The 18,003-nt window shown below is 38.5% G+C and overlaps 1 protein-coding gene across 7 annotated transcripts in view; it reads right to left on the bottom strand.

The window, feature by feature from the left end:
• PIKFYVE (phosphoinositide kinase, FYVE-type zinc finger containing) overlaps positions 1 to 18,003 on the bottom strand; it is an 86,019-nt gene that overhangs the window by 36,871 nt on the left and 31,145 nt on the right. For 5 of the 7 annotated variants that reach the window (XM_053215707.1, XM_053215703.1, XM_053215704.1 and 2 more), the window contains 7 exons: positions 17,823 to 17,990; positions 10,106 to 10,165; positions 8,342 to 8,471; positions 7,720 to 7,900; positions 6,997 to 7,071; positions 4,935 to 5,042; positions 385 to 525 (listed from right to left, as the gene is read on the bottom strand). In XM_053215707.1, the coding sequence (XP_053071682.1) occupies positions 385 to 525; positions 4,935 to 5,042; positions 6,997 to 7,071; positions 7,720 to 7,900; positions 8,342 to 8,471; positions 10,106 to 10,165; positions 17,823 to 17,990 (863 nt within the window). Of the gene's footprint in view, positions 1 to 384; positions 526 to 4,934; positions 5,043 to 6,996; positions 7,072 to 7,719; positions 7,901 to 8,341; positions 8,472 to 10,105; positions 10,166 to 17,811; positions 17,991 to 18,003 lie in introns of those variants that run through there. The other 2 variants (XM_053215705.1, XM_053215709.1) reach the window with 2 other exon arrangements.

Genomic DNA, 18,003 nt, shown 5'->3' with positions numbered 1-18,003 from the left:
GCATTGGCACAGGACTGGGGGAAACAGGAAATTTCCTAGAAGTGGCCTCTATTCTGAAGAGGGTAGCTTTTCAGGAGAAAGAGCATCTTCTACTTGTACAATTCCCCAAACAAAACAAAGGCTCAACAAATACTACTCATTACCAATTATCTATTACATCTTTGGTGTTACAACTATAATGAGTGCTCTATAATTTATTACCCTTTCCTCCAGTCTGAGATTCTCTAGTCTTAAATAAAGAAACGACTGTCGTGCTTACTGTCCTACTTTCAATATATATGGAAGACCAAACAGATAATCAAAGATCCCTGCATATCAATATGATGCATATAAATTTAAAAACAGAGTTTTTTTTTTAAATGATAGAAAAATAGGAACACTCACTGATTTTACATTAATGACCAAAGTAATGCCATGTTCTAGTAACATGTCTTGGGCAATCCGAGACACTGTTTTTTCAACTAGAACCAATGTAGGTCGAACATCAACTATTCGCTGAACATAATTCTTCAAGAATTCCCTTTCCTAAGGAAAAAAAAACATCAAAAATATTATACCTGCTTCAATTTAAGATCTACAAATATTAAAACATCAGGAGGGTTTGACTAAGTCTCTTCATCTCCAAATAAGTCTATAAGCAAGTCACTTCAAACACAACCAAGAATATTATTCATAAATCTGAACTGTTGGTTATGCTAATAAAAAAGGGTTTTAGGAGAAATTCCATTTTCTGACTCACTAATTGTACTGTGAAGGATTTTCAATTCTTAATAACTAATAATGTGAAAGCCAAGAATCCAATTAGTTTGCTCTTAGAGATTAAAAGAAAACAAACAAACCTAACCTCAGTGAGCCTAACTCCCCAATGAAAGCAATTTCTCATTCTTTAAATATAGAATCCCCCTACTACATTCTGAAATTAACTAGAGTAGCTCTTCTTTGGTATTGGAATAAATAACTCTCTAACAGATGCTATTTCAGCTTCTTCCTCATTTCAATCTCCCAGAAGATCATCTTCTACTTAGAACAGCTATAAAGACCTAAAACAAACGACTTAATACAATTTCTTGACGAAGGCTTATTTTCAAAGCAAATGAATACTACCAACAATGACCAGAGTTAAAACAATACAAATCACTGACTGTTTCATAAAATTTATGGGCTCCAGAAAGGAGACACTTGAATGTGTGTGCATGTCTGTCACTTCTGCTCCACACGCCCGAAGTGTCTTTTGAGCAAGTCTGTATTCATGGTCAGTGCCGCCAGCAATGGATGAGCCTACTCCCTGCAATGAACCCACCACTATGAAGTACATTTCTACTGTCTTCTGTTTACTTCTGTTTACTGTATGTTTTCAACATCTCCAATTATTAACGAAATGGATTTTTTCCCTTGAAACGTGTTAATTTCCTACTCTACTTACCAAATGGTCATTTAATGGCATTTTCAATGATTTTATCTGTGCAGCTTCAAAAGTGCAACTATAATAAGTTGATTTTTTTTTTTTTTTTTTAATTTCTGGCCTTTGGCACAGGGATGGCAAATACACTTCCTCTCAGTCCCAACTATAATCAGCTATCGTGACTGCACATGAAGCACCATGTTCAAAGGAGGCCTGGGCCAGGCCCAGCAAGGACAGAATATCAGGAAGTGGGCCATGAGCATGGAATGGAGCAGAGGCACACCAACAGACCTAGTAGTGATGAGGGAAACAAAGGCAAAAGAACTGTAACTTAAATTAAATTTCCTAACAGCTTACAGCACACTGATACCTGAACATGCAGAGTGTGACCTTCTTCAAGGAACTCAGGGCTACCTTAGTGCCTCAATGTTTATGGTTTACTAAAGACTAAATGTAACCTTATCTTAACAGCAACTAGCCTGTCAAGGTCCAGAAAGTCTTGCTTCCAAATTCCTTAGAGACTTCTGCTAACCCTAACCCTCACTAATTAAAAAGTATATAATCAGTCACTCCTCACAATCCCAGGGCAGCTCTTTCTGCTCAGTTACTTTTCTTTTGCCTCTGTTTCCCTCTTTCTCCCCACGCTGTAAGAAAATCACCTCTTTACACCGAAAACGTCTCAAGAATTCTTTCTTAGCCGTTTGTTCTCAAACCTAAAACTTCCAAATATCATAATTTCACCAGTAGTGCCAGCTTTGTGAAGACACTGTAAAGCCCCAGGGTAATTACCTGCTTGGCCTCTGTCACTCATCCTCTTTCTAATTACAGGCATACCTTGTTTATTATAGTTTGCTTCACTGTGCTTCGCAGGTACTGCACTTTTTACAAATTGAAGGTCTGTGGCGACCCTGTGTCAAACAAGTCTATTGGCACCATTTTTCCAACAGCATTCGCTCATTTCATATGTGTCACATTTTGGAAATTCTCGCAGCATTTTACACTTTTTCATTCTTACTATATCTGTTATGGTACTCTGTAATCAGTGATTTGGAACAACTCACTGAAAGCTCAGATGATGGTCAGCATTTTTTAGCAGTAAAGTGTTTTTAATTCATGTATACTTTTTTTTTTTTTTTAGATATAATGCCATTTGCACACTTAAAAGACTACAGTACGGTGTAAACATAACTTTTATATGCACTGAGAGACCAAACAAGTCACCTAAGTTGCTTTATCGCTATACTGGCTTTACTGCAGTGGCCTGGAACCGAACTTGCAGTATCTCTGAGGTACACCTGTATGAACCAAAATTTCAGCTTCTTCTTTGCTTATTCCACATTGATTGGACCAAACAAAAAAGGAGAAAAAAATAAGCTGATGCTTTATATTAATTCAAACGAAAAACTTCTATAGGGTAGGTATTAGAGGTATAAGAAACTATGTTTCAAAGCACAACCAAGATGCTTTAGGTTATGTGAATTAAATCATGTCTCTTAGATACATGTTTGCCCAGAGCAAACTTCTCTAACACAAAAAGACTTTAGTATGTTAACCTACTTGCAAGAATGGAGTTAAAATGGAGTGAACGAATTTAAGTATAAATGTTCTGTAAATAATTACCTGTGGATTTCAGCTACCCAATTCATCAATTACAAGACCTATAATTTTATACATTTTAACAAATGCAATCAGGATAAGCCTTACAATCAACGCAGTTGTGATCTGATCCTATAAAAGTTTTCCACGGACCGCTTCATTGAGATCAAGAAAATTCCCAGCATTAAAGAATCTGAGATTCCACAAACAGTAATTGTGTTTCCCCTAATTCCTTATTTCAGGTCACCACTGAGAAGGCACAGTACATCAGAGCTAGTAGGGAGGGTATGATATAGGCAGAACCCCTGATTTGCCCTTATTTCTAACTGAATTCTAAAGAGGAAAGAGCCCAAGTAACAGAGTTCATCAAGCAATAGAGCAGAGTTCCATAAACCACAACGAAGTTTCTTCTGTTGGTGTCTATGAATTCAGTACAAAAGTGACTGCTCCTACCACTCTCAGAAAAATGTGCCTATCACCCACGAATTTTCAAGTTTCTCTAAATGTTTCTGGAACTGAATGTGTTTCTACTATAATATTACAGACACATTCCTGAAAACCTCCCATTTTGAACAACTGCTGATTAAAATTAATAGTACTTATGGTAGAAAAGAAGTCGGGGCAAAAAACTTTTTAGACCAATATAACTTCATATCCAGTGCGCTAACAAAAATAATCAGTACTTTGAGAGCGAATGTGGACAGCCCCAATGGGTAGCTCAGCACAGCTGGAGGCTGCCTCATGCCTCAAGGGAAATTTTAAGTGTACAAAAGCAACTGCAACAGTACAACCACAAAAGGAGCTCTGAGCAGTGGAGCCATTAAGAAACACCCAGGGCTAGGGGTGCTTCCCTCCAGGGAGAGTCCTTCCAACAGCAGAGCACTTTGAATTTCTTAAAAAGAGCCAAAAGGGTTCCTGCCTTGGTAGCAGCCAAGCTGAGGCGGATTCTTCTTTCCAGTTGAGGGTTATGAGGGTTATGATCCTACTGCAGCCATGCTGGGTCCCCTTAGCTAAGAAAAATCACATAGAAACCAACACAACTTCCATCTGATGCTGCTCCCCTTTACCAGCTGTGTACAAGGTAACTGGTGTTCCAGAAACAAGTGTTTTAGTAGAACAGACTATATGAAAAGCCAGGTATTGCCACTGGGAATCTGGTAAGTTAGAAAAATACTTGAAGTAAATCAACAACCCAAGTGCACACAGAGGCCAGAATTCATATTTTCACTTTTTCTTCCGTATATTCCCAAAAAGTTCTAGGTTCCCCTTAACACTTTGAAACTCTAAAAATAAGGAATGACAGGGGTGCCACAGTGTCTCAGTCGGTTAAGCATCTAACTCTTGATTTCGGCGCAGGTCATGATCTCATGCTCACATGTGAGCATGTGAGATCATGCCCAGTGATTAAGATTCTCTCTCTCTCCCCTCTCTTTCTCTCTCTGCCCCATCCCCCGCTTGCAAGTGCCTGCACTCTCTCAAAATAAATAAACATTTAAAAAATAATATAAATAAAAATGAGGAGTGACAGAGGTTTTGGTAAGCTTCCAAAGTAATACATAAAAATGTCTTTTATAATTATTTAATAAATTTAAAAAAAATTGTTTTAAGTTTATTTATTTATTGGGCGGGAGGGGAGGGAGCATAGGCGGGGAGGAGCAGAGAGAGAGAATCGCAAGCAGGCTCCGCGCTGTCAGTGCAGAGCCATACAAGAGGTTTGATCCCATTACCACGAGATCACGACCTGAGCTGGAATCAAGAGTCAGATGGTTAACCAGCTGAGCCACCCAGGCGCCCCTATAAAAAATGTTTTTAATGAAACAAATGCAATCGAGTTTCTTTGCCCCTCCAATTTAAGCAGCTGGAGAGTTCTAAGTGTTTGCAGGCACTACAGTACACAAACATCCCTCCAGATCACTGTTCAGTGAGAAGTTCTTACCTGAAGCACAATAGGATCAATGCAGGTAAATTTAGTTTCTTCTCTGTAGAGATACTCGATGGAACATTTCAACAGAAGAATTTTGGGATTTTTAATACAAGAATTCATCTACAAAAGATGAAGTTTGTTAAAAGATTTTAAAGTCTATTACGTTACAGACCTCCTTTAATCACTAAACTCACACTGTTTATAATTCCTCCTAAATAGATTATTTCCTTATATTTGTAATGAAATACTCTCATTTAGTTCTTTTGTGGTATTCTCTTATATATTTTTTCAAAACAAATAATGAGCTCAGAGCAATGCAGACTTCTAAAAACTTGGCTCTATACTCTCTTAAAAGGTTTTTGTTTTTTTAATATTGCAAGAAAAGATATCAAGCCCTGGGTATGGAGGAGAGGAGCTTAAAGACAGGATACTTTATAAACTCATAGAAATCAGCAACTTTGAAAGCCTAACTTAACCTTTCTAAAATTCAAGGACAGAGGAGGGAGAAAAGAATGAAAATGCCCCCTGAATAGATTCCAAGAAAGTATAAACTGGCAAGCCAAAGTGGGTAAAAAGTTTAAAAAGGAAAACCTTAAAGCATATCCAGGAGCACAGATTCCAACAATACACCCTATCCATGTAACTAAAACCACAGGCAGAAGAGCCTGGGTCCCGCAATGGAGGTTTCAGACTGACTGTGCTTATAGACTCCAAACTGGCAAATGATCTTGAAACAGTGACTCATCAGATGGGGAACTACATTTAGGGATTTTTTACCAACTACAAATTAAAGACTACCTCTAAATATGGTCAGTGGAGCAAGACAGTCATTCATGCCTATGTTTCTACCACACCCACATATAACTTTCAATTCTGGAGATAATCTCAACATACTTACCTTTTAATTCAACACAGATCATTTCATTTGGCTTAAATTACTACTTTGGTGGGTAATGTGCCTGATTTAATAAGATTCTATGTAGAAATACTGACAATAGTTCAAATCCAAGCGTACTTTTATTTATCGATGGTCACTAATAATTTTCAGGAGCCTAATGCCTTTACCAAAAATGAATTAGTCTCTGCTTAGAAAAGAGTGAAGATAGGACTGCAGTTCACCCACCTAGTCGTTCAGGCTAGAAATCTGCCTAAGCTCTCATAGTAACCAAATCAGTATTCCCAGAGGTGGGGGGTCAGGTTATCTCTATTTGCAGTAAGCTCCCATAGTGATTCAGAAGCACAGCAAGTTTGAGAGCACTGCTAGACTGATGGCTTCTCAAAATGTGAGGAGCAACAAATGACACTGGAAACATCTGGAACACCTACTTTAAAAGCAACCCCACCTCCCCACCCCACCAACTCCCTTATACTGAATGAGAATTTCTAGGGGTTGGGCTTAGGACTCTACATATTTAACTATGTCCACAGGTGACCCTAATGTACTATGCACTTGGAGAATCAGTGGCCTTCAGAATAAAGTTCAAGGCCCCTACTGGGATACAAAGCCCTTGCCTGCTTCCTCCAACTTCATCTCCTTTCTCATCTTGCACCTTAGGATCTCAGAGATTCTTTAGCACACCAGGTTATCTCACCCCATTTCTTTGTGTTAGTGCTAGAAAGAGGCCTCAGGCCTGAAGGCAGAGATAGAAGGTAAGAAAGATAACAGAATATCAGTGATAATTCTGCAGCTCAGCCCTAAAACAGCAAAGTTTTAAAATTCTAGGCCTCTGGAAGGACTCCAGGCTATTAGAGAAACCTTGTCTCCCTAAGATGTGGCAGGGTCAAGGGAGAAATGATACTAGCATCCTATCATTCTGTTGGTCTGGAAGCCTGACCCAGCCTCCCCCTACCTTCTTTTGTCCGATGAGTTCCTATTACCCAAATCCTAATCATCATCAGCTCTGGGAGACCTTTCCTGAACCTCCAAGATTTCACCCCTATAGCAGACACTGCTAAACTACTCCTTGATATCCATTCTCCTTCTCTTCTATGATTAGAAGTTAGTACCCCAACTTGTTGGCTTGGTACACAATCATAGTTTGCTGACCTTCACTGTCGGAAAAGATCACATTACCTTTTTATGTGCAATATTTTTGGTACAAACAAATCCATTGACAACCACAGAATCAAACTTCTTTCCACCTGGAATCTAATGAAATAAAACAAAACTCAATAATATATCCTTAGAATCCAGTCATTTGGATGTTATTATTTAGTTCCATTTTTAATTTTAACTATTATGTAATCAAATCAGAACAGAAGTTCCAGAATATAGCTCTTCCTTTCAACCAATAATTAATGGCATCTAGCACGACTGTCTATTTACCCATTTCCCACTCTCTACAGTATTAGCTGGTGCTCTAAAATACTAATCTGACCGAACAAATTGGCAAGTAAAACCATTACTAAGTCAAACGTCATAGGCAAAAAATAGATACAGGACTCCATTACCAGCTAAATAAAGCAATTACACACTGCTTTTCCTCAGAACAGTGACAGTAATCTGTGGGAAGAGGTCTTCTCATAGACGACACATCAAGCAAAAGGAAGCAAGAAAGGAAGAAACCGTATTTGCTTGGTTTCCCAATTCACTCCATGCCCAACTCACCCCTTCCATTCACCTCTCACTTCCTATGAGTGGCTTCCATGACCACTGAGTTCATTGTTAACAAACATATCAGGCAGAAAAACCTTCCCCTCCTCACCGAGAACCCCCTTTAGATGACCATTAAGAGCCAAATTACTGCCAGGCCCCCCGATCAGCACCTAGCATTAGAAAAGCATTAGCGGAACTCACTTTTTTAATATGGACAAACTGACGGATGTCCATGTCATCATCCCGGTTCTTGACATCAGGTCGGACTGTCTGAACAACCTGGCAGACCAGTGATACAATGATGTCCCTCCAAGATGGTGACAATGACTCATTATGGAGCAACTGTTGGAGTAGTGCCATCATGTGGTTATGATTAGCTGAGCTACAAAAATGTCACAAGAAAGAAGTTTGCAGAGTTAATACCGCCAGAGACAAGAATTCTGAAAATCTACAGGCACTCTACAAAGAAATAAGCATGTGAATTAGGGCTTGAAGATCTGTTTGAGTCAATCTTATTTTATCTGCGCCTTAATGATCTTGCACATGAATGAAATCTGTGAGTATATTCAATTAAGAAATCTGTGAGTATATTCAATTAAGATAACCCCTTTAATTCAATGAAATTTTACCCCACAAATTACAGTGGGCACAGACAATCACAGTTGAGGACTCTTACAAGAAAGTTCATCAGAATAGGCTTTATTTCCTAAGTAATCTTAGTATTTTTGATTTCATGAGGAAGAAAAACTACTATGCATATGCCCACCAAGTCACCGAACATTATAAAAATGGAAAATTAAAATCAAAAAGCTCACTGCCTTACAGCAACCTCTCCATGGCTTGTTTCTCTCCATTCTCCTCCCTCAGCAGCTCCAGGTTGTTATGATGCCAACCCAAAGGTGTGAAAGGCAGCTCTTTGGATTTTTCCTCAACTCGACGATTAAATAAGGATTCTGAGTATAAAATAAGAAATTGTATTTCGCTGTTGCATTTTATACCATATACTTACAGGTTTAGAAAGTGCCAAGTCATCCTTTAAAATTTTTTAAAGTCTGTCAGTTCAAACTATTGGTATAAAAAGGCAAGGACGTGTCAATACACAAATAAAAAAATTAAGTCTGACTTAGATCATCAACTCATAACAGCCAAAATCAGAGACAGAACACCAGAAAGCAAATTTACGTAAGTGACTAGGACTCTTAAGCCAACAATTTTAAATATGGCTTCTGAGAAACAAATGAGATTTTTTTATAGTCCTTTTATTCAGCTGGGGACATTAAAAAAGGAGGCCAGCTTTCCTTATAATAACGCAAACTAAAAACTACATTCAGCACAACTCTGAATGCTGGCAGAACAACATGTGACAGTGTGGGTGCTGAACTTGAAAGAGAAAAGCTCAGCTCTGATACGTCTGAACCAGCATGTGACAGTGTAGAAAGTTTATCCAGACAATTCTTAATAGTGTTTCTTTCTCAATATAAAAAACAAAGGCCTTTTTTTAAGCCAAATTTTTATAAGTCAGACCCAAAAATGAACTACAAAGAAACATTAAAACATGGTAACAATCTATGTAAAATTTGTAAAATCTTTAAATTTTTAAAAAGAATGAAAGTGGATCTAAACAATAAATAGGTAACATTAAAAGTTTTGCAAAAAAAAAAAAAAATGCTCACTATATAACTACTGAAAAATGTGACTGAATAAATGGAGAGAGGTGGGAAACGTTTACAAAAATTCTCTCATCCTTCCCCCCTCTTAAAGCCAACCAACCAAACAAAACAGCTTCCAACATAACGATCCAGCACTATGAAGTAAAGAACATGTCCACATGCAAGGAACAAAAACTGTACATTTTAATTATGTAAACAGCGGGCCTATCAACTTCTGGTTGAACCAGGTGTTCAGAGGTGAATATAGAAACCCTGCTAAATTTTGAGATCAGCTGCGAATGGCCCCCCGTGCACCAGTCTGCCCCACCTTTTCTCTTTTATTTGAAGCCCTCCCACTGTCTAAGGTCTAGGCTGTGGAGGGTTATGAACTAATTAAGCATGTCAGTACTCCACAGTAAGCTAAGTAGGGAAGGTGTAAGAGAAGACTGTACTCTTCCATACTGCCTTCCGTCCCCAAGATATGGACCAGCAGAATCAGTTCTTTATCTCCTCTGCCCACTTCTCTTCCCAGTTCCACAGGGCAAGCAGCGTCCTCAATTGGATGAGATCTCCTTGGAGGCTTTCTGACAGGTTTGAGAATCCTTGATGATATGTATGTCAATACTTAATATTATATCCATGATTTGGAAAGCATAAGCTATGTATGCCTTTAAAAGAATAAAATGCAAATTCTATTTAAAAGCTTTTAAACAATTACCCTTCAGATCAGATAGCCTGTCTCAAACCAAGTCCAAGTTTATATTCTTCACTCCCAACATTCTCAGAGTCACCATACATATCAAAAACTGTGTTCCCATTATATTAAAACAATCAAATTTATTTGCGGTACCTACTCTGTGCCAATCAGTGTGCTAGGCCCTAAGCACATCCTCACAAACAAGACACAATATCCCGTGTACAGCTTTTGAGAAAATTACCTTTGATGAAGGCGTCACTTATTGAGAGTTGTTGTCCTCCATTGTCAGATATCAAATACTCTGCATACCAGGGAGAGAGCAGAGAGAGTGGGAAGAAAAGCAGAGACTTATGACTGTAACTTGCCAGCGTAATTATACAGAGAACACACCTACACACGAAGTATTACTCATACTAAACCCAACACTGCCCAGCCAATTCAAGAGAGCGTTAGGCTAAAAAGCATCTTTAGACTTATTCCACACACTTCATACTAAACTTAACAGACTTGAAAGACTTGAATTAACTCAAAAGAACCATGAAGCAGTAAAGTCAGATAATCTTTTAACAGATTGCTTTTTCCTTATCAAAGCTGAACCAGTTTACGAAAATTGAGATCTTCAGTAATTTAGGCATGAAAAGCCAAAAAAGTTACACTATTTTTCTCATGAACAGCTGTATGATTTCACAGATAATGACTCTGTCTATACACAAAGTAGTTCTTGGGTAGAGAAGCCACCTGAAAAAATATATAAGGTGTTTTTTTTTTTTTAATTTCAGACTACAAGCTATAAAGCAAATTAATAGACAAGTGACACTGGCAGGGAATAGAGATAACTCATCAGGATTTCTAGGAGTTTATGAATTAGAGTTTCAGTTTTTCAAAATTCTAACCAAACACTGCCAAATAGTTGCCAGAAGATAACTGAATACACGCTGTGTGCTTTTAGAACTTTCAGAATATTAAATACTTCTCTTACAAGTGAAACTTATTCTTCACTTCCCCTGTAACTTTTCTAGGTTCTTTCTACTATGCAAACTAAACCACAACGTATTTTAAGTGTTTTAAATAGATTTCACTTATAACAAACAAGCTTCAGAAGTCATTATGTTTATAAGCCAATATGATCATCCTTTGAACAAGAAAGCAGAGAAAAAGTTTTACATAGAAAATTCATGTGTGCCAACTCAAATACAATAAATCAAGTATGTGGACAAATAAAAATAGATGTTATACTTCATTTCTGTACCTCCCACACAGAATGAATAATGCCAACCTGTTTGTTCAACTAATATGTTGGCTTTGCAAGCTTTACTTTTCATATACATTTACTTTTATATATACGTACGTATGTAATATATATTTCCTAACCCCTCCCAGGAGTGATCATTTTCAAACATACAGAATATCCTGTATACCCTTCACCCATATTCAACAACTGTTAACTTACCACATCTGATTTCTTTCTACATATATGTATGTTTTTCCCCAACCATTTGAAATTACACACATCATGACACTTGACCACTAATACTTCAGCGTGCATCTCTTAAAAATAAGAGCATTCTTGGGGGCACCTGGGTGCCTCAGTTGGTTGAGCATCTGACTTTAGCTCAGCTCATGATCTCACAATTCAGGGGTTCACATCGGGCTCTGCACTGACAGCGCAAAGCCTGCTTCAGATTCTGTCTCCCTCTCTCTCTGCCCCTCCCCTGCTCGCTCTCCCTCTCTCTCTCAAAAATAAACACTAAAAAAATGTTTAACATAAGGGCATTCTTCTCATAGCCACAATACCATTTATACACTCAAAAAAATTGACAATGTCTTAATATTGTCAAGTTAGTGAGTTAGTGCACATTTGAATTTATCTGTTCCTAAAATGCTTTAATAAATTTTTTGCCTCAAACCTGGATCCACTAAGATTCACACATTGCATTCCCTTCATTCTCTTTTAGAACAGAGCAAACTCCCTACCTTTTTACTTAGTCATGATATTAAATTTTGAAAGAACCCAGGCCAAAGGTCCTGTGGAATGTCCCATATTCTGGATCTGATCGGAATGCTTCCTCATGGGGCAGTTTAACTTGCTATGTTCTCCTGTAAATGGGAAGTTAGATCTAGAGGCTTATGGAAGCTATGATTTTCACTTCTCTAGGTTCTACTCACAAACTTGTCAAGACTCGTTCAGAATCCTGCTTCAACACAAAATAAAATGTATTTTAATTGTACTACTCTCCAAATTTTACCACCAGTGAATAATTAATCAAACAAGATCCCACTGTTTCAGTTTTATGAGCTTATGAAAATGAGGGGTTTGCTTACATAAGATAAAAAAAACAGCAGATAGTTTTTTAAGTGCAGATATGTCAATCAATTTTAGAAATCCAAATTTCCTTAGCCTCAGAAGATAGAGGATGATTCCTAAGAAAAGAGTTAATAAATATTACCTTTAACTTCAATGGAAAGCTAAAAAACCACCCATTCCCATTTGTATTTTTAGAGGAATGAAAACCGGAGGCAGAGGAGTGTTTTATTCTTTCACTTTACTACCAGTTCACTCTGACGATATTTACTTTCTGGTAATCAGTGTTAATCTTAACCACAATGCAGAAGAAACACAATACTGTATTTCAACTTCACAAGAAAAGCAGACAAAGGATAATTCTTGTTAGTGTGCTAAAAACTAACAGGAGAGAACTGTGAAAGCCAGAAACATTTATTAAGTCCATAAACACCTAGAAAGTCCTTAAATTTTAGACTCTCTAGGTTGCAAATGACCTTAATAATTACCTTCTTTCTGATGCTGAATCTCTTCTATTCTGTTCTTACTGAATAGGCTGAAGGATTCCTTACATTCCTTACCATTCTTTTAAAATGTCAAATCTAGATTTCTCTTTTCAGATTCAGAATTAAAAGGAAACTTAGAAGTCACCAAGGTACCTAACCTTTCATCCAATGTAGGCATCGATCCTCAATAACTCTGAAAGGTGGACATTCAACACCACCTGGGCACCCCCAGCGCCCAGCAGCAAGAGCTCACTACTCCTAACTCCTGAACCTAGCTTCTCCTTCAGCCATATACAAAAGAAATATAATTTCTCTCAGACAACATCACACGAACTATTAAGAACAACTTTCGGGGTGCCTGGGTGGCTCAGTCGGTTGAGCATCTGACTTCAGCTCAGGTTATGATCTCACGGTTCGTGAGTTTGAGCCCTGAGTTGGGCTCTGTGCTGACAGCTCAGAGCCTGGAGACTGCTTCGGATTCTGTGTCTCCCTCTCTCTGTGACCCTCCCCTGCTCACGCTCTCTCTGGTCTCTCAAAAATAATAAACATTAAAAAAATTTTTTTTTAAAAAAAGGACAACTTTCTCCAGAGTATGAATAGTAGATGTTTTAAGCCTAATTACATTATTTTTTGTTTAAAGGTGTTAAATTTCATCTTATTAGCCTCAGTCGATTGCTTAAGAAAATAAAGATATTTAGATTTCAATTCTGCTATCCAATGTGCTAGTTATTCTTTCCATATTTTAAAAATTTGTGAATCTGGAAAACATTAAAAGTGCTGACCAAAAAAAACAAGCTTGTTGAGCAAGAACTGAATACAGATAGACAGCCCTACAGCATAACCTATGAGCATCCCTTTTCTGTTGATATCAGGTTACTCTTTCAATATCTGGCACAACCATTAAAGTACAAATCCATGTGTTATATTAAGAGTGACATCCTTAAGTTCCTACATTTGCCAAACACACTAATCTCTTTATGTGTGTTTTTTGTACAGAGACTCATAGAGACTCGAGTCTGTGCTATTAACAGGTAAACATGACTATTGTCTATAACTACCTCCTTAGTATATAAGTGCAAAACTGTCCTCTTTGTCCACAAAGTTATTGAGACCGTTAAATGTCTTATTAACATCAAAGACAACAGGATCCACCACAGTCTCCTGACCTACCAATCTCCTACTACCATAAAAGAAGGAAATAGGGTTGTTTTGAAAAGACTTATTATAGTAAACCAACACTGGTGCCCACTCACCACCACTCCCCTTTCTAAATACAACAGTACATTCTTTTCATTAAATTTTTCTACAATTTTGCCAACTTTTTTTAAAATTTTTTTTTAACGTTTATTTATTTTTGAGACAGAGAGAGAGCATGAATGGGGGAGGGTCAGAGAGAGAGGGACACACAGAATCTGAAACAGGCTCCAGGCTCTGAGCTGTCAGCACAGAGCCCAACATGGGGCTCGAACTCACGGACACTGAGATCATGACCTGAGCCGAAGTCGGACGCTCAACCGACTGAGCCACCCAGGCGCCCCCAATTTTGCCAACTTCTAATGTCAAATCAAGAACCTACTTTTTCAAAAGTTTATTGCCTCTGTCACTACAGTCATCCTTTTCTCCACCCTCTCCTTTTCTCCACAATTCTAAGATAACGAACTCTGGCCCCCATGATCACAGCTCTAAATTCTTTAAATAATCTGGTATATATTTTGACCGAACCTGACAAAAGACTAAAATAACCAGGCATTCTTGGGGCACCTAGGTGGTTCAGTCTGTTAATCATCCAACTCTTTATTTCAGCTCAGGCCATGATCTCGCAGTCTGTGGGATGGAGTCCCATGTCGGACTCCGCGACTACCTCACTCTCTGCCTCTCCCTTGCTTGTGCTTGCTCTCTCTTGCTCTCTCAAAATAAATAAACTTTAAAAAAATTTTTTAAAAACCTGGCATTCCCTATATTCTCATTATCTTGGACTTCACTTTCCTTTTAACCATGTAAGTTCTTTCCTGATAAGATTATCTCAATGGAGGCGAGGGGGGAAGCTTAAATTAATATTACATAAACTTCCTCGTATCACTGGCATTATTTTTTCTTTCTTTACACCACAACTTTAAAAATCTTTTCTGAGGGGCACCTGGGTGGCTCAGTCAGTTGAGCATCCAACTTCAGCTTAGGTCATGATCTCATGGTTTGTGAGTTTGAGCCCCACATCCAGCTCTCTGCTGTCATCGTGGAGCCCACTTTGGATCCTCTGCCCCGCCCCCCCGCCCCTCCCCCCATCCCCCCCCAAAAATAAAAAATAAACATTAAAAACCAAATCTTTTCTGAGATGTCCTTGGCATTTAGTCCATCCATCAGCGCAATTTAGACTTCTACTATCCCTTTTTTTTTTTAAGTGCTAGCCCCCACTTTCAGATTCATCCTCATATAAAGGTTATGTCTCACAACTTTTGCAGACCATCTTTTTAAAGGGTTGAGAGCAGAGAGGTTGCAAAAGATTCATGGTGATTTTTTTCAACTGCAGATGCTTCCCCTTTAAAATTCCTTAGGGATACAATTTGAGGTTGTAAAAATACTCTACAAATTTCATTATCGAAGTTTCTTATTTCATTCCTCTCCCAACATTTCAAGGTCAGGCGTCTAAAGCAAATTGTCTAACTGCCCAGCAGTCCACCTTTTGCTATAATGAAATCTATAATGACCGGTAACTTTCTTCATGGTTTTCATAATTTCCTTAACTTTCCAAGATGTGAAATCAACATCAAGTCAAACATGTATTTCACATTCTACTTTCAGCAAAACAAGACTGCATCGCCAACACACTCGTCCAGAGAAGAGCTATCCTCCGTCACAACAGATGCCACCTCTGACCCACGCCTGTCATTTCCAATACAAAAGCATCACCCAGTGTGCTCCAGGGGACCAGACTACCGTTCATGTCACCAGAATGTCCGTGTCTAGTGGACTGTCCTTTCACACCTCGCCCAAATGCTCTCCACCATTTTTATAATTTTTGATGATTCCCATAAAGACCTGTATCTTACTCATGTTCAATGCCAGTCAGGTCTCCTCTTTTACCGCATCCTCTCTAAACTTCTATTTTTGAATAAGACAAACATTTTTATTAATGTAACTTTTTTGTTGTTGTTTCAAGTTTTTATTTAAATTCTAGTTAGTTAACACATAGCGTATATGAGCTTCAGTAGAATTTAGTGATCCGTCACTCACATACAACACAGAACGCTCATCACAACAAGTGTCCTCCTTAATGCCCATCACCATGTAGCCCATCCCCCACCCACCTCCCCCCACCAACCCTCAGTTTGTTCTCTATCGTTAAGAATCTCTTATGGTTTGCTACCCTTCCCCCCCCATTACTGTAACTCTTAAACGCTATTTTACCACTCCTTGAGGATAATGGTTAATACTGACAACGATGAGGGGCATGTAGGTGGCTCAGTCAGTTAAGCACTCAACTCTTAATATCGGCTTAGGTCATGATCTCACAGTTAGTGAGTTCAAGCCCATGTCAGGCTCTGCACTGACCGCACAGAGCTGCTTATGCTCTCTCTCTCTCTAACTAAATAAACTTGAAAAAAAATATTGACAACCATGAGAAATTTGTTGTAGAAATGGGGGTTTGTTTCCAATTATTTTAGCATAGATGTTTAGGTTCAAAAATTTCTCTTTTCTGACCATATTTTTACACTCAAAATAAGAAGTAGCAAGGAATTACACAAGCATTTCCAATCTGAGGCAACAATTCAACTTCAGAGAGCTAAATGTTAAAATCCAAACCTCAGGTGAAATCATAGAACAAATTGTTTCATCTTTATAATAATGATTTTTTAGTTACTACAACATAATGAAACCTCACAATTATTTATTTACTTACGTATTTTTTACTTTTACATAATTTATTTACTTTTACATAATGCCTCTTTAGGGCTAAAATTTAATTTGGCTTTAAAAACATTTTTTAATGTTTGCTTATTTTTGGGGGGGGGGGGGCAGAGCACGAGCGGGGGGAAGGGCAGCGAGAGAGGGAGACACAGAATCTGAAGTAGGCTCCAGGCCCTGAGCTGTCAGCACAGAGCCCGATGCAGGCTCGAACCCAAAAACCATGAGATCATGACCTGAGCTGAAGTCAGATGCTTAACCGACTGAGCCACCCAGGCACCTCAAATTTGGCTTTTAATTATATCCAAAAGAGTAAACCTCAACATCCATTTTAAAAAAGCATTTCATTTCTTAGGTACTGCCACTAATGGATTTTAGCAATGCTTTACCTTATTTTTCCTTTTATACCAAATGTCTTTTGAATATGGCCATTATTGTTTGTGAGTCAGTAGAATACAGCTTCAAATAAGACAGCTAAAAATAATGCATTCATTTTGTATCACTCAGAGAAGAAAACTTTTTCACAAATATGGCATAAACATAACAAGCATTTTTTCTGAGGTGGACACAAGAATGATATTTACTAACAAAGGGAAATAATAACTAGTACGTGGCCTGGAAGTACACGTGCGAGTATGATCAACACAATCCTTCCCCGCAAACAAATATCTGTGAGAAGCTTCTTCACAGTTAGAAACCATGGAAAAAATACAATGATATCAGGAAATAAATTTGCATCCTCGGTCTGTTCTTTCCATAATAAGCATTTTAAATTCTAGTAGAAAGATGTTTTGGAATGTGTGAATATCCCCCCGCCCCCCACCGAATATAGTTCAAGCACCTGAAAAGGTTTAGTGAAATACTACATTACTGGTTAATAGCACAAGCATATAGGCTTTAAAACGTTAAAAAAAGAAAGAGAAATGAATAGAGCAGAACGTCCATGTTATAAATGCCAAGAAATGCCACCTTGGAAGTTGCACATTATGCTACAGGGAAGAGCAGTCTGATGTAGTTCCTTTGAAAGACTACAAGCTTTATTTAAATTGGGTGTGGTGGTACTGAGGGAGAAAACGAGAAATAAAAGGAACCGACCAAAAAAAGTGTGGGGAGGGGGTGTGGGGAAAATGAGAAAGGGTGGAACAAAACCCACACCACGTCCCCTCCGCCGTGTGGGACCGACGAAGCCAGAAGGACAGGCTGGCGTGAGATCCTACGGCCCAGCTCTCCAGCCTGTGCTTGGATTCCAGACGGTGACTACCTCCTACCTTTTTGGTCAGCAGGGTGAGGGGGCACATGTGGGTACTTGGAGGGCTTCTTGATATGGAAGTTCACGTTGTCCAGCTCCACGTTCAGGCTGATGGACGCGGCTGAGTCACTGTCCACTGTGGACTGGAAACTGCTGACTGATGTGCGCTTGCTAGGACTGGCAGAATCTTTTAGTGTTGG

The sequence above is a fragment of the Acinonyx jubatus genome, chromosome C1 (genome assembly GCF_027475565.1).
Source record: "Acinonyx jubatus isolate Ajub_Pintada_27869175 chromosome C1, VMU_Ajub_asm_v1.0, whole genome shotgun sequence".
Taxonomy (NCBI): Eukaryota; Metazoa; Chordata; class Mammalia; order Carnivora; family Felidae; genus Acinonyx; species Acinonyx jubatus.
Note: the sequence above shows the minus strand (reverse complement) of the source record. Positions and strands in the feature narration are given on the sequence as shown.